The sequence below is a fragment of the Patagioenas fasciata genome, chromosome 3 (genome assembly GCF_037038585.1).
Source record: "Patagioenas fasciata isolate bPatFas1 chromosome 3, bPatFas1.hap1, whole genome shotgun sequence".
NCBI classification, from domain to species: Eukaryota; Metazoa; Chordata; class Aves; order Columbiformes; family Columbidae; genus Patagioenas; species Patagioenas fasciata.
This window is the reverse complement of record NC_092522.1, coordinates 1,573,426-1,587,397: the sequence shown is the minus strand read 5'-3', so window position 1 is coordinate 1,587,397 and position 13,972 is coordinate 1,573,426. Positions and strand designations below refer to the sequence as shown.

General features: G+C 47.1%; 1 protein-coding gene across 7 annotated transcripts in view; it reads left to right on the top strand.

The window, feature by feature from the left end:
* RTN4 (reticulon 4) overlaps positions 1–13,972 on the top strand; it is a 56,358-nt gene that overhangs the window by 40,110 nt on the left and 2,276 nt on the right. For 6 of the 7 annotated variants that reach the window (XM_065833616.2, XM_065833615.2, XM_071805619.1 and 3 more), the window contains 5 exons: positions 6,009–6,216; positions 8,396–8,534; positions 12,259–12,328; positions 12,962–13,008; positions 13,795–13,853. In XM_065833616.2, the coding sequence (XP_065689688.2) occupies positions 6,009–6,216; positions 8,396–8,534; positions 12,259–12,328; positions 12,962–13,008; positions 13,795–13,853 (523 nt within the window). Of the gene's footprint in view, positions 1–2,450; positions 2,554–6,008; positions 6,217–8,395; positions 8,535–12,258; positions 12,329–12,961; positions 13,009–13,794; positions 13,854–13,972 lie in introns of those variants that run through there. The other variant, XM_065833619.2, reaches the window with a different exon arrangement.

Below are 13,972 nucleotides of genomic sequence, written 5' to 3'. Positions count from 1 at the left end.
TTGTGGTTTTCACAACCTGGTCTGTCCCTCACTGCAACTCGAGGAGGACATTTCAGGGCCTGGGATTTGAGGCCTTGAGAATAATGGAGCCTTTCTTGGTTTAAATGAATGGGTTGCTGTCAAGGAGCACGTGCCTGCACGGACACTTGGGGGGACATGGTGCCAGCCCTGTGGGTACAGCCGGGGGGCAGCGACTGGGTCTGTGCACCCACTTCTTTGCAAAACATGGGCCTGCCCAGCGAGTGATGGAACAAAGCAAACCCGAACCCGTCCGACGTGCACATTTTGCGCTGCTGTGCCTGCTTCAAGCAGCGTTTTAAATTCCTCTTCCCCCTCACTTTGTTTTCACATGGGGGCATCCCCCGAGGCCGAGGAAGCTGCTTTAGTGCCTGTTCTCCCTCCCAGAAAGTCCCTGCTGCCTCCAGGTTTTATCATAATTTAATTTGTAGAGATAAGGACTAAAAGAAAATGGAAGCAGAGCAAGAAAGTGGTTTTCAGAGGAAGCGGAAGAGTCTGGTTCCTCTCCTTTTGCAATGTTGTTCCAGCCTGGTTTAGTGTGGTTTCTGGTAGCATTTGTTTGTGAGGACATGAAGACACCTTGTTTCATTTGTTCTTGGTGGGTCAGGCTCCAGTGGCATGGACAACGATGGGTAAAGTTCAGGGCCTGGTTACACTGTTCATCTTGCCCAGAATAAATATAGAAGCAAATATTGCAACATGTTTCTTTCCATGCTAAAAAATAACCTTAAAAAAACCCCCAAACAACCTAACAGTCAAATCTAAAAGCAGGGGAGAGCCTGAAGTAGAGCTCATAGTTAGACCTCCTGACTAAAGCACTGCTTTCTAATTAATACAACCCTAGACCTGCGTTTGGTCTGCGTGTTTCTTGTGCTCCAGCCATAGCAGCTGAGGAAGCAGCACAGCGACAGTGGTGCAACCTGTGGGATTTACACCTGTGGGGTTTATACCGGTGGGGTTTATACCGGTGGTTTTGATCGTCTAGGTAGGCAGCATGAAATAGGTTTACCCTGGGGGTGGCACGACTTTTATTTTTAGCACTTTTAAAGACAGCCCCTATGGGGTAATCGCTACTAAAATGTCTAACATCTACATATTTTTTAATGATTTCAATGATTTGTCAGGTTTTAATGGCTGAATAATGCTAACGGTAGGATATACTCTATACTATACTCTTAGACTACCCCAAGATTATTATTTTTCTTGATTAATGTGCTGAAAATCTATCAGAATTCTGGTTCAGATTAGTGAGATGGTGGAAAGGGTTGTGCAGCCCTTGAACTTTTTGAATTTCTATCATGAGTAATCAGGGCTTTGGAAGGATTTTCCCAGTTTGTACGTTGTGCACACATGCACGGGTATTTGATTAGGCAGGAAGTGCTGCTTTGCTCGTTAGTAATTGTTAGATAGTATTTGCGTTTTGGGGGGATGATCTGGTAATATCGGACTTGATTTTCATTCTAGCACCACGTGTATCAGTCTTTCTTGCTCAGGATTGTGGGGCAGATGTGCCAAGTGTGAAAGGTGTGTGATGCCGACTTGTTTTGGGAGCTCAGGGATCCAGTGGGCCTGCGCGTCCCCTGGTCCTGCTGCTCTGTCCCCAGCACAGGGAACTCGGCTCCATGTGCAGTCACCCAGTAACCGCCCAGTTTCACCAGTCTGGGATTGTTGTGGTGTTACCCACTTGCAACGAGGCGGTCAAGGACCAAACGGGCCACCAGCTCATCTGGTCAGGGTATCAAAGGAGGCTTGAATTCTGTGGCCTGGTCAGTAACTGCTCCTGCTGTCAGCCATGATTTTAAATGGTCATTTGGATGTAGGAAGTCTTGCAAATGGTAAACCTGAGGCTGCTGATGGTGTCTGTGCTTGGGAGACTTGGGCCAGCTGGTGGCTTCTCCTTGGGCTTGGTCGGTGGCCAGCGGGGGCTGCCAGGGCTTGGAAAACACCAGCAGAAACCCTGTGTAAATACGAAGTTTATTTAGTGCAGCTGGGAAGTGCCCTCTGAGCAGCAATTAACAGCAATTCGCCTGTTTGTGCCTGTGTCCTGGTTTTTGCTGGTTTGGAGTGAGTTTTCCTTGTGACAGCCATCCCCGCGGCCTCAGAGGCCCTAGAAAGCTGCCGTTCCCCACGCTGGTGGTGTGTTTCTGTGTTAGTACAACACTGCCTGCTCTTAACTGACCCAAAAAAACCCCTCTCACTTGTGCCTCTGCACTATTTTTCCTATTATCCAAAGAACATAAAGAACTCCATCTCACCTCCCAGCTTGCTGAAAGGCTGCAGTGTAACGGCCGCCTTTATAAACCACACACTGTTGGCCTTATTATTTTTGTGTGCTCCTCTCACACAAGCAGCCTTTCTTTGGCCCCAAGCCCCGGCTGTTGTTGGGTTTGTGAGCCGTTCATTGTGCGAAGGCGGCAGCTGCGGTTGCGTAGTGGAGCGGCCGACCCGCTGCCCCGGCAGGAAGTGAAAGAGGCGCCCGAGTCAGCTGGGCCAGCGCCGCCTGCGTGCGCCCGCTCAAGATGGATGCCAAAATGGGTTAGTCCCTTCTCCTCCACTCGCTTTCCTAGATAAACAGCTTTTAACCGCGCTTGTAGCTCCCGAGGCTTTTAATTTCTCTTCTTTAAGAAAAAAAAAGAAGAGTGTTGCTTGGTTCAGTTTATTTTTAAAGAGTGTTAGCGGGTTAAAGATAGGAAACCGCTTGTTTTTGTTATCAAAATACAAACTGCTCGGTTTTAAGTTAAATATCAGCGAAAGAAAGAAAAGGTTGTTTTTTCTTTTTAAATACAGCGATAAATGTACCGCGGCGCTTGCTTTAAAAGCAAAATGTAATAGGATGAGTTGTGCATGTAAGGCACGGATGCTAGCAGGACTATTTTTAGACGTGCCAAGTGACAGTTCGTGCTTACCAAATGTAGGCAGCTGTTCTTGCTTTGGAATAGGCCTGGAGTACTTGTATTAAATGCATGAGATTGTAGTTCATATTGTAGAAAATGAAGCTTGCAGTGGTTTCTGTGAGGAAAGATACTGCTTGGCAGCGCTGCTCTGAGAACAGGATCGGTTGTGGCTTTTACTGTGTTTGTTTTGGTTTGGTTTTTATCTCCTGTGAATACCTTGTGTGTAAATTAAAGCCAGGAAGCTGCTTCTAGTAATGCTTTTAATATTTTCTTTTGCTTTAGAAAGAAACGCAAATACCCGTTTCTGATCAATTGCAGAATACAAATGAATTTCTTAATGTGCTCTTGGACTGATAATTACGAATCGGTTTTTCAGGCACTTGTAACGCTGAATTTCCCTCTGAGGAATTTACAATGAAACCAGATACGTATGTCATTAAGCCGAGGCTGGGTTGGTTGTTCTCCAAATGGAGACGGAGTGAGGAAAAAGGCTTCGTGTGCACTTTAACTCCACTCTGGGGGACGTCGCTCCGGGATTTTTCTTCCCCATTACCAAGAACAAAAAGATGGGGCGCTGAGTGCCGTTTGGCATTTGTGGCGTGCTTAAATTCCTGCAATTTACCTTTGTTTCTGCTATTTGGAAACTGTCACACAGATTAATTACTGGCTTACTGTTCCTTATAGCGGGGTTTAGGCTCCATGTGTTGCTGCTTGCAAGCAGTGGTTTCCTAGGAAGCAGCCAGAGCAGCGCTGCCTGCAAGTGGAGAAGAGTCGTGCTCATTCTTGGGCCGTCACACGATACGGGAGCAGTATCCAAATTTGAATGTATGGATGCTCAAATTGCAGCACTTAAAAATAAATACCATTTCAGTACATGAAGCAAATAGTCAGAAAGAGATGAGGTTTGTTTCAGAGGTTTCTTGGGAGCACAAAATCCACCAAGTTTTGAATGGCAAGGCTGGTTTTGAAAATCTCCCTGTGGTGTTGGGGATACTTGCAGCTCAGTTTAGGTTTGCTGTTCACAACCATTTTTAGGTCAAGCTCACAATTTCGATCCTAAGCTCCTTTAACCTGCTACGCTAGCTAAGGTAAGGTGTACAGAGACTAACAGATGCTTTTGCCATTAGAGCACAGCCAAATGTTGTTAAATTTAGGGATTATAACCCATACAAAAGGAATTCTACGATGAGGTGCTTTTTTGTTTGATTTTTACAAATATTAAAGAAAAGCTCTCTTGCTTTGGGCTTCCTTCCTTTGACAGGGCAAACAGCCGTGCAGGTTTGTAACACGAGGAGACCCAGAAGAACAACGAGTGGCCAGGGTGTGGGGAGAGGCCGGGCCCCAGTTAGTCGAGGGCTTTAGATTGGGGCTGCTGGGGGAGCCCCAGTGTTGCCTCCTGCGCTTGCCCGCTCTATCTCGCACGCCATATGTTGGTGGAGTCACACGCTGAACCGCATCCAGGATCTGATCTGGCCGCCTGCTTGGGTTTAATTTCCATTATTTTTGTGCGGTATTTGTCCCAGCGCAGAGAAGCCCGGGCTGGGTGTGTGGAGGAAAGGGGTGCTGGGCGGGTCGGGCTTGCTCTTTCCACAGCACTTTTGCTTCAGGACAAATTTAAAGCATTCATGCAACTGTAACCTGGTTCTGTCTGTAGAGCTTCAGGAAATTTCTGCTGACATGTGAATTAAATATTTGGATAAAATATTTTGCATTATGAAAATGGCAGCTTTCAGTTTCTGAGCAGGGTTCCCATCTTTCCCGTGCCGCCCGCTCATTATGGGTTCCCCACGGAAATGAGGAGGAAATAAAGAACTTGAGCTTCTGAAACACGGTGAAATTGCACCACGGCCTTGGTGGCATTTTCATGTTGCACCTACGAGGGTAATTTGCAGACTTTGCCCTACAGAGGCTCCTAAGTGCTTAATGTTGTATTACCACGTTTTCATCCTGTAAGAAATAACAGTCAAATGGATTTTTTTCAGTTTTCTTTTGCAGTTATTCAGAGCAAGTATCTGTTGTGAATTGTGCTATGCTACCTTACAAATAACTTTGGTGACATTTAGGATTAGATAGGATTGCTAAACTTGTAATAATTTTTCTGTACCTTGAGTTTTGTATCTAATAACTGTACCTTATTGCTATTACCAAGCAGTTTTGATGCAGAAGAGGAACTTCTTGTGAAAATGTAATCAGGAAGAATGGGTTTGATTGTGTATCTCACCAGAACGTATAAAACCAGGGTAGATGCCCCCTGCCCAGTCCTGTGCCCTGCAGTGCAGAATGAGCTGCACGGTGCAGAATGAGCTGCACGTTGCAGGAGTTCATCTCCAGCCAAACAGATCTGCAGTGGATGCATTAAACCATTAATGTGACCTGTGCAAGGGTGTAGTTTACTCTAAACACTATTGCTAAAAATGGCGTTCTATTATATTCTGGTCTCTCCTGAGGGTCGCTTAAGGAAAACATAAACTTGGTTTATAAATGAAGTATTCTGCATTGTAGCACGGCAGATTTAGCCTGGGTTGAAGTTTCAGTGGGATTATTCCCTCTTGCTGGCTCCGTCTGTCACCAACAATCAACATTATGAACTCCCATGGGAATGTCTTCAGTCACAAGGAACCAAAACGAGCTGTTAATGAGTCTTGAGCTGCCTTTGCCTCTTGCAGGCTTGCAAAGATCCAGTGGTTTAGAGATCTGTTAGTGTCTTGCCATTTGTCATCACAGGAATCGGAACCAAGTGAGTGACCGCCACAAAATCCACAAAAACAAAATGCAATGAAGCACAAACTGCTGCAGAACACAGCACAGTAGTTGAAGAGATTAATTCTGACATTGCTGAAGGGCAGAATTGTTCTTAAATTTTAGCAATTACGTTTGAGGTAATCCCAATACAATAATCCAAATAATCTGAAATTCAATACAAAATTAGTGCTAAAATAACCTATTTTTTAGGTGTAATTTCAGCTCTGGTTTGACAGTGAGATCGCGAGTTCCATTCGTGGTGACTCCCAGCAGTCAAGTGATCACGTTTTACTGTTGTCACGCAGATGCAGAAGGTATCTTGTTCTAATTTCTTACCTTTTTTTGCTGTTTTAGTTGTTGACCTCCTTTACTGGCGCGACATTAAGAAGACGGGAGTGGTGTTTGGTGCCAGCCTGTTCCTGCTGCTTTCGCTAACAGTGTTCAGCATCGTGAGCGTGACAGCTTACATCGCCCTGGCCCTGCTCTCCGTCACCATCAGCTTTAGGATATACAAGGGAGTCATCCAGGCAATCCAGAAGTCCGATGAAGGCCACCCGTTCAGGTGAGGCGTTTCTTTGAATTAAGGAAAAGTGTGTTGTTTTGGGGAACGGCAGCATGGGTGCTGTTAGAAGCAGGAGATGACACATGCCTAATATGTTGCGTAATGCTGTAAATAACCTCTGCGCTGAAAAATCTGTTATCCGGCCCATGACCACATATGGGTATACACAGGAGTAAGGAAAATGATCTGAGTACTTGGTATAGGGGATTTCTCTGGGAATTCTGGAGTATCTTAAATTAAATACTTCAGTCTAATGGGATAGTACGTGCGTTTTGGAATGGTGTAGTCTTCTGAATGTGAACCAGTGGCAGATGGTGTACACAAAGAAAAGAATACCCAGGAGAAGCAGCACTTTCTATACAATATATTTAGCAAAAATCAGAATAAATGTAGTAGGAAATGCTTTTATTTCCTTGCATCTTTATTTTTAAAGAATAGTCTTAAAATGTGTGTTTTAGCATGTAGCAGCGTAGCCGTGTTCTCCACATGCGAGGCTGCCTTACCAGCAGAATCCAGGTTCACTGCAGCCTGCCTAGCTCAGAAATGCAGCAACTTGGACTCGATTGTAAGGCTTGAGGCGCTGAATCACGGGATTAATGAATGTTGGTCCCCAAGAGGCCCCCGAGCTCTGTGCAGAGCCCAGTCCCTGGGGCAGCCGCCTGTGCTTCCCGCACTCAGCCCTTCCTGGGTGCACTACAGTGCTGCCCATTATTGCGGAGAAATAAAAGGTTATTAATGTGGCAGAGTAATTACTAAGAGTCTGTGTTTCCCATTTCCGTAGCAGCCCTGTCCCACGCCGCTCAGATTTGCTTCTCTCCTTTTATTAATAATGAAGCGGTTTGATCCCAGCTCCCTGGCACCTCTCAGAAGCTCCTGCTTGTCCTCCTGTTCACACCTCCCTTACTCAGTTTGTGCTGTTTCCAGTTATTCTCTTCCCTTCATCTTCAGTAAGGCAAAATAAATGGTTTTCTTGGCATTACCTCCGTTCCTCCCTGACCACAGGTAGTGGCTCATTTGCCCAGTGGAAACCACTCAGTGCTGTGGGACAAAACTCGGGGGGGAAAAAGGAGTATTTGCTTTTAGGCATCTGATGAATTGGCAACAACATTCAGTACAGCAGCATGAAATGTTTCTCTTTTGTAAACGGAGTGTTTTGTTTGGTGCTTTTTAACTATCGGGGCCTGGTGTGACCTCCTCATTCCCTGGTCGAGGTGGGTAACCAGCTGAAATCCCACTCGCTCTGTCTGCCCACTTCAGTATCCAAGCAGCGTTGCCAGTTCACCAGCTCCGTTCTTTCATAGCAAGAACAAGCAAAACTTGTTCTACCTGTGCTCTTTGTGCAGGTTATTTCTAAAAATACCAAGATTCAAAAGAGGCTTCCATCCATTCTCATCTACCACACCTGGTGGTTTACTTCTTATCTGCACAGCTTCCACTACAAGAAGGGTATTTTTGCTTGCATTTAGTTTGGCAGTGAAGAGCATACCCTCGAGAAAAATGTTGCTGAGTTGAGAATGGTGTGCAGGGTGAAGCCAAGTGTGGACAGCAGAATGGAGCCTTGAAATGGCTGCCCCCTCTAGTTACCATTTGAAGTATTTTGATTTGTTAAGCATCTTTAGCTTTGCCTTAAATGACATACAAAGGAGCCTCCGCTGTGTGGGGTTTGTTTTTAAAATAAATCAAACAAAACCACCCCAAAGCACAATCTCCCCCTAAAGAAAAGTACAAATTTACCAACTGTGGTAAGTGTGAAGTGTTACACATGTGCTGCATTTGCTGCTTCTTCCTCCAGCATGCAAATTGGATACAGAAATTATTCTCTATTTAAAGAGTCTAAATTGCTGTAGCCACTGCAACTACAGATAAAAGTCGCAGTGTATTGGAAAGAACACTTAACCAGATAGGAGCTTCTATCTTTCTGTTGAAAGAACTGTTATCACTGACTGTAAGAAGTTTTTGCAGCAAATGATGAAGAACTTGCTCATTTTGCCATGTCTTAGTGTGTTTTTTTTACCTTCCAAGAATAACTTCAGTTAGTTCTGCTCTGTCCTTTTAGCGTTGTTCATATGGTGAGGTTTTTCTCTTTGTAACACAAGAAGATGCTGCTGTTGTACATTGAGCGCGTTGGTGCTGGGCAGCGCTCTGGCAGAGCCGTTTCCTGAGCTCTCCTCTCTCGCAGGGCTTACTTGGAGTCCGATGTCGCCGTGTCCGAGGAGCTGATTCAGAAATACAGCAACGTTGTGCTGGGTCACCTCAACGGCACCGTCAAAGAGCTGAGACGCCTCTTCCTAGTCGATGACTTAGTTGATTCTCTGAAGGTAAGTCCAGCTCAGCCCAGGCCCAGCAGCCTCGTGTAAACACAGTCTGTGCTGACCTGGGTTAGCAAAGCCCACTGCTCCTTCTAAACGGCAATCACAATGGCACTCGGGGCTCCCTGTAAGTAAATACTGACATTTTGTTTGCTTGCTGGAAGTACTGAGCCTTTTTGTTTTTCCAGAAGTACAGCTTGCTTTTAGCCACAGGGAGTTGAATATAAAGTTGGATATAAAGCGCCTCGTGCAGTAATAGTGGATATGTGATCTGTACTTTATAATACAGGTGACTGGAGTACTGCCTAGCAGAGATCTTGACCGTGTTCAAGCTGTAGTTAATGGGATTTGTTGAAGGTGGCAGAGCAGAACTGACAGCTAATCATCATAATTTTTTCAAAAGGGCTGAGAACCATTCAGTTTTGTTCAGTGAGAATTATATTATCTCCTTTCAAGCTAATCGCCTTCCTTCGTTTTCCAAACAATTGTTGCCTTTACAGAGTACAACGTGTTGTCCATTCCTTTTTCAGTTTGCGTAATCTTCTTGAAATAAAGTTGCATTTATCCTCCGGTAAATCCCTTACTTAGTGCTTTGCAAGGTCCCTTGAGTTGCCATGGGGCTGGGGGAAGGGCTTTCTAGTGAAACTTGGAGAAAAACGGGAAGGCTGTAAAAGCCTTCGTTAGGTTTGTGGAACTGAAATTAGAGGCAGATCTCAGGATTTTACCCTGAGTTTCTAGATCCAGTTTCTCATTTTGCTTCAGCTTGAACACAGGGGATTGTGGCTGATGTTGTGTGAATCTGGAGAAGGGAAGGGTTGTGGCCGCTGCCCGTTGGTCTGGGCTGTAGGAGTCTGTGTCTTTCATGCTGAAGTGACTCAGTACTTTGGATTCATCTCTGCAGCATCGCAGGGCTACAGCCTTGACCCAAAGAAGTCCTGTTACACAGCTAAAATTGCGTTTTGCTAACTTCAACTTGGTGTGCGAGGCAGGAAAGGAAACATATTCTTTGTTCTGTTTAAGGGCGTTGAGTTTCAGTGTTCACAGAAAAGCTATTTTGTTCAAGTTGTGTTTAGATCTGATTAAACAACATCACAGAAATCTTGTAGTCACAAGGTCACTTGTATTTCTTTAATAATTAAGCCATTTGTGCTCTGTTCCTTCATTTGAGTTTGTTTAGAGATCGCAGTCCCTTGCAGCGAAGGAAAGGGCAGCAGTGAGCAGCCAAGGCCCGCTCAGTTAACGCTGTTTAAAAATGAGACCTTGCAGTGCAATGGTGTTGGAAGTGGAGTTAATTCCAGTCAGAATGTCTTCAAGGCACTTTAAAACACTGCGGTATAAAGGAAAGACGTGTTTATTCAGCTGCACTGATTCATTTCCCCTCTCTTCTTGTGACATTTAAAACGTTTTATGTAGGTTAATTAGTGTAATTTATGGAAGTTGGGAGCAACCCTTATATGAAACCAGTGAATGTCAGGACAGCTCACAAGAACAAGTTAATGATTTTGAAGAGTTTGTGCTTGAGGAGAATGTTAAGATGCTGGGGTTTTATGTAATATAATGGCCCTGGTTTAAATAAAAAATATCTTGGCTTGTGTAATTTAAACATCTTTACCGTAGGAAACAGCACGTTTGTGTATAATTATAGTTACACATCTCTGGTGTAGAAAACATCCACAGGTCAGTTTACTGCGTGTCATAGCTCTGGCTGTAAAACGTGTCTTGTTAAGACCTTTTTCTTGTTTAATTAAACAAAGCTGCAGTCAGGAAGGTCTCACAAGGGACGGTGACCATTTCCGCAGCCCGCGGAGGAGCCCTGGCCTGGTGCTCACGCAGACCCAGGGCCCCGGCTCCGCTTGGTCACTGCTCAGCTGTGCCTTGGGGAAACGGAGCTCTTTGCTCTGTCTGCGCTGGTTTGTAGCGAAGGAACTCAATACAGAGGCATTTCTGGGTTTGCCATTAAATTGCAGATGCTTTGGGTACTGGGGAGTCTTTCATTGTTGTGGTGAGGGAAGCAAAGCCTGAGTCACTCAAACGTGGACTCCTGGATTTTGATCTTTCCTCGGCCATAAATCCAATGTTCACTAAATAGGACGGGGTAGTTCTGATAAGTGTTGGACTTTGGGACTGACTCATATCCGCTACCTCTCTGCTCACATAAACTCACGTTTTCGGACTCGGTCTTAGCGTTGGTGATATTTTCCTGGCTGGGCGCTGGTAGCTGGGGTCCTGCAGAGATGTGGGAGTTTGGGATGAGCGCCCGCAGCCCTTTGCTGCAGCACGGGCGCTGGGCAGGGTCCGCGCTGCGCGGCCGGGCTCGCTGCGCGGGGACAGCGTTCGCTCCGTTACGAGGTCTGTGCGCGGCAGGCGGCCAACCCGCGGGGCAGAACGGGGCCAAGGTTTGCGTGGATCATGAGGGAGTTTAGAGAAATCTGCTTTGTTGTTCTCGATAAGCCTGCCAAACCCCGCAGCGGGAGCGCAGGAACATTGCAGCCTTGTCCGAGGGGTAACTTTGTGCTCCGGTGCTGTTCGTGTCACGTCAAGGAGGAGCTGCCGGGACAGAACTGCATCCTTTGCAGTTCATCCCACTGCATTTTGAATGGGAGCAGCTTGGAATCAAGCCCTGAAAGTAAAATACATTTCATTACAGGGGTCATTCAGTTAAACTTGTCTTGATTGTCATGCGGTTATCGTATTGTTGGCTGTTGATTGTGTTTGGTTTGGGTATTAAAAAGGGCTGTTAGGGTAGATAACTTTTGAGTAACTCAGCTGCAGGACAGATCCTTGTCCACACCCACACTCCTTCAATGGGCTTTTTGTTCTTCCCAGTGCTTCGTGCCCATCTTTTCCTTGCCTGTATCGTATCGGGAGCTTCACTTTGGTTAACAGCCCAGATCTTCTCTCCCGATGCAGCAGCAGCCCCCACACCCGCTCCCTTTGGCTCCTCAGTGTTTCGTGGCGTCTTGCACAGAAAATAACCAGACGTGCTTAGTTGATTAAAGGCCTGGTGGGGGGGGTCTCCTGTGTGTGTGCTCTGCACAATGCAAAGCATAATTCAGCGTGCAGGAAGAAATAAGCGCTGGTGAATCCACTCTGCCATGCAGATCCTGGCTTCTGCTCCGCTCCTTGCGGGCTGTGCAACACTAGAAGAAAGCGGCTGATTTTCCTTGGGGAGGGAGGGCAGACAGAAATAGAACTGGCAGCCCAGCATAGGTCAGGGGTGCGCTCGGGACACTTCACCTGCCAGGGAGCTGAGGGGCTTCGGCTCGGGGGATCTGCGTGGCCAAGGGGAGCGGGGCTGTGCGGGAAGGGAGCGGAACGGGGCTCACGGCGGTTTGCGGGTTCAGGGCTCTGTGAACGGGACCTCTCTGCTGATGAATCTGTCTGTGATTTAGAGCCAGCATCCATTTCATGGCACTTGATTCCCCCTTTCCTGAATTTTTCGGTACCCAGAGCTCCGTGCGGGGCGCGAGGCCGGGGCCGCGCTGCCCAGCTCCGCGTCTCTGCTGGCTCGGGCTGGATCCGGGCGGTGACCTGGGCGCCAGGGCCACGTGTCCCATTACCAACCCCTTCAGCCATCTTGGCACTCGTCTCTAATTACAGGACACCTACAAGGGTGAAGTGGAGTTTGGGGCGTTCAGTGTGATGTGTGTGTTAAGAGAAGTTCTCCCTGCTCTAATTAGTCTGTTCCGCTAAGACTGTGGTCTGATGTGTTCTTTTTTTTTCTCCTTTCCAGTTTGCGGTGTTGATGTGGGTGTTCACTTATGTTGGTGCCTTGTTTAATGGTCTGACATTACTGATTCTGGGTAAGTGTTTTAAATTGTGTGAAATACCTGGCATACAAAATAACCCTGGAAAAGCCCTGAGGTCTGCTCGCTACCGTGAGGCTGTTCCTGTGTTCTTGGGAGCGCAGCAAGATGTTACAGCCGTGTGTCCTTTTCTAGGACGCTGATAACGCTGCTGAACGGTCACTGTGAGTTGCGGTGTTGAATGCCTGGGGACTGCTGGTTTTGCAGAGGTTGTATGGTGTGGAACACGCTCTGCCGTGCTGTCCTTGGCCGGGATAGTCCTGCCTGAATAGCAGCGCTGTGCTGGCGCTGCGGGGAGGTGCAGAGCTGGCTCTGCCCCGTCCCGCTGGCCGCAGGTGTCAGAAACCCACTGGCGCTGCTTGAGCCTCAACATCCTTGTTGAGGAGTTTGCATAACCCCCAGCAGAGAGGTGAACTGTGACCAGACTTGCTGAGCTGGGAGCGAGGCCTGGAGAACAGCCCGGCTGCTCCTTAACGGGGATCGTTTAACTTACCAGCCAACAGTCTTTGTGTGTGGCTCCCTTAGTCCTTTGTCTTGTACTTTTTGAAATAATGTGTAAAAAGTAGTCATTGTTTTACCTGACCACCATCCCTTTGTCAATATTTATACCTTTGATGTGCTCTTTTCCAGCTTTGATTTCGCTCTTCAGTGTTCCTGTTATTTATGAGAGACATCAGGTGAGTGTTTTATGATTCATAAAATTAGCTCTATTGAAGGAAACCCACAAGTGGATAAAATAAAACCATCAAGCATGTCCACTTTGAGGTCCAGGCTGCGTGTGCTTTTCCCTCCTCTTTTGGTGGCATCTGAGGCAGCTTCCCCAGCAAATGGTGGCAAAAAAGGCCCGATTAACCTGGAGGCCTTTTCTCCTCTGAGCCACATTTGGTCAGGACTAAAGCAGCAGCTGCAAGGTGCCTTAATCCTGATGTAAGCACCTTAAAAACAATTTCTGAAGGAACCTCTTTGGAGCTGATATTCAGGACTTGTGTCCTCAAGCCCTCTGGAATTTGTAGCCCTGGCAAAAACAGGGGAGACGAATGTAAAAGAAAGAGGTAAGGAGCCAAAATAAAACCCGTGTGATAAATTACAGCAGAGCTTGGGCAGGGACTGTCTTGAGCAGGTGATGGCACAGCAGGGCAGCCAGCTCAGGCTTAGCAGTTCTTCTCCTCTTTCAAAACCTGGGCCTGCCTGGGCCTGGGGACCCAAGGAAATGGCTCCGAGCAGATGGTGGAGCCTCCTGGGCTCCAGAGAAGGGAGCTCTGGAGTGAAAGGAAACCCCGCAGCCCCGGGGGAAGACGATGGACAGTTTGTGCGGCTTAACCCGGGCTCCTCAATCCTCTTGAGGAGCTGCCGGCTGCTCTCCCAGGCCTAAGCTGGTTACCAGCCAGGCCTGGCCCACCTAAGCCGCTTTCCTGCCCCCGCCCAGCGCCCTGCCCTCTAACATCTGCCTGCTTCTGTTTCAGGCCCAAATCGACCATTATTTGGGACTCGTCAACAAGAATGTCAAAGACGCCATGGCCAAGTGAGTAGTGTGCTTTTAAATTTCACTTCCTGAATAATGTTGAGAGTCCTTGGGGGGCGTGTGGCGCTCGGCAGTAACACACGCATCACGGGCTCTAGTCCTGGGAGGAAACGTCCTTT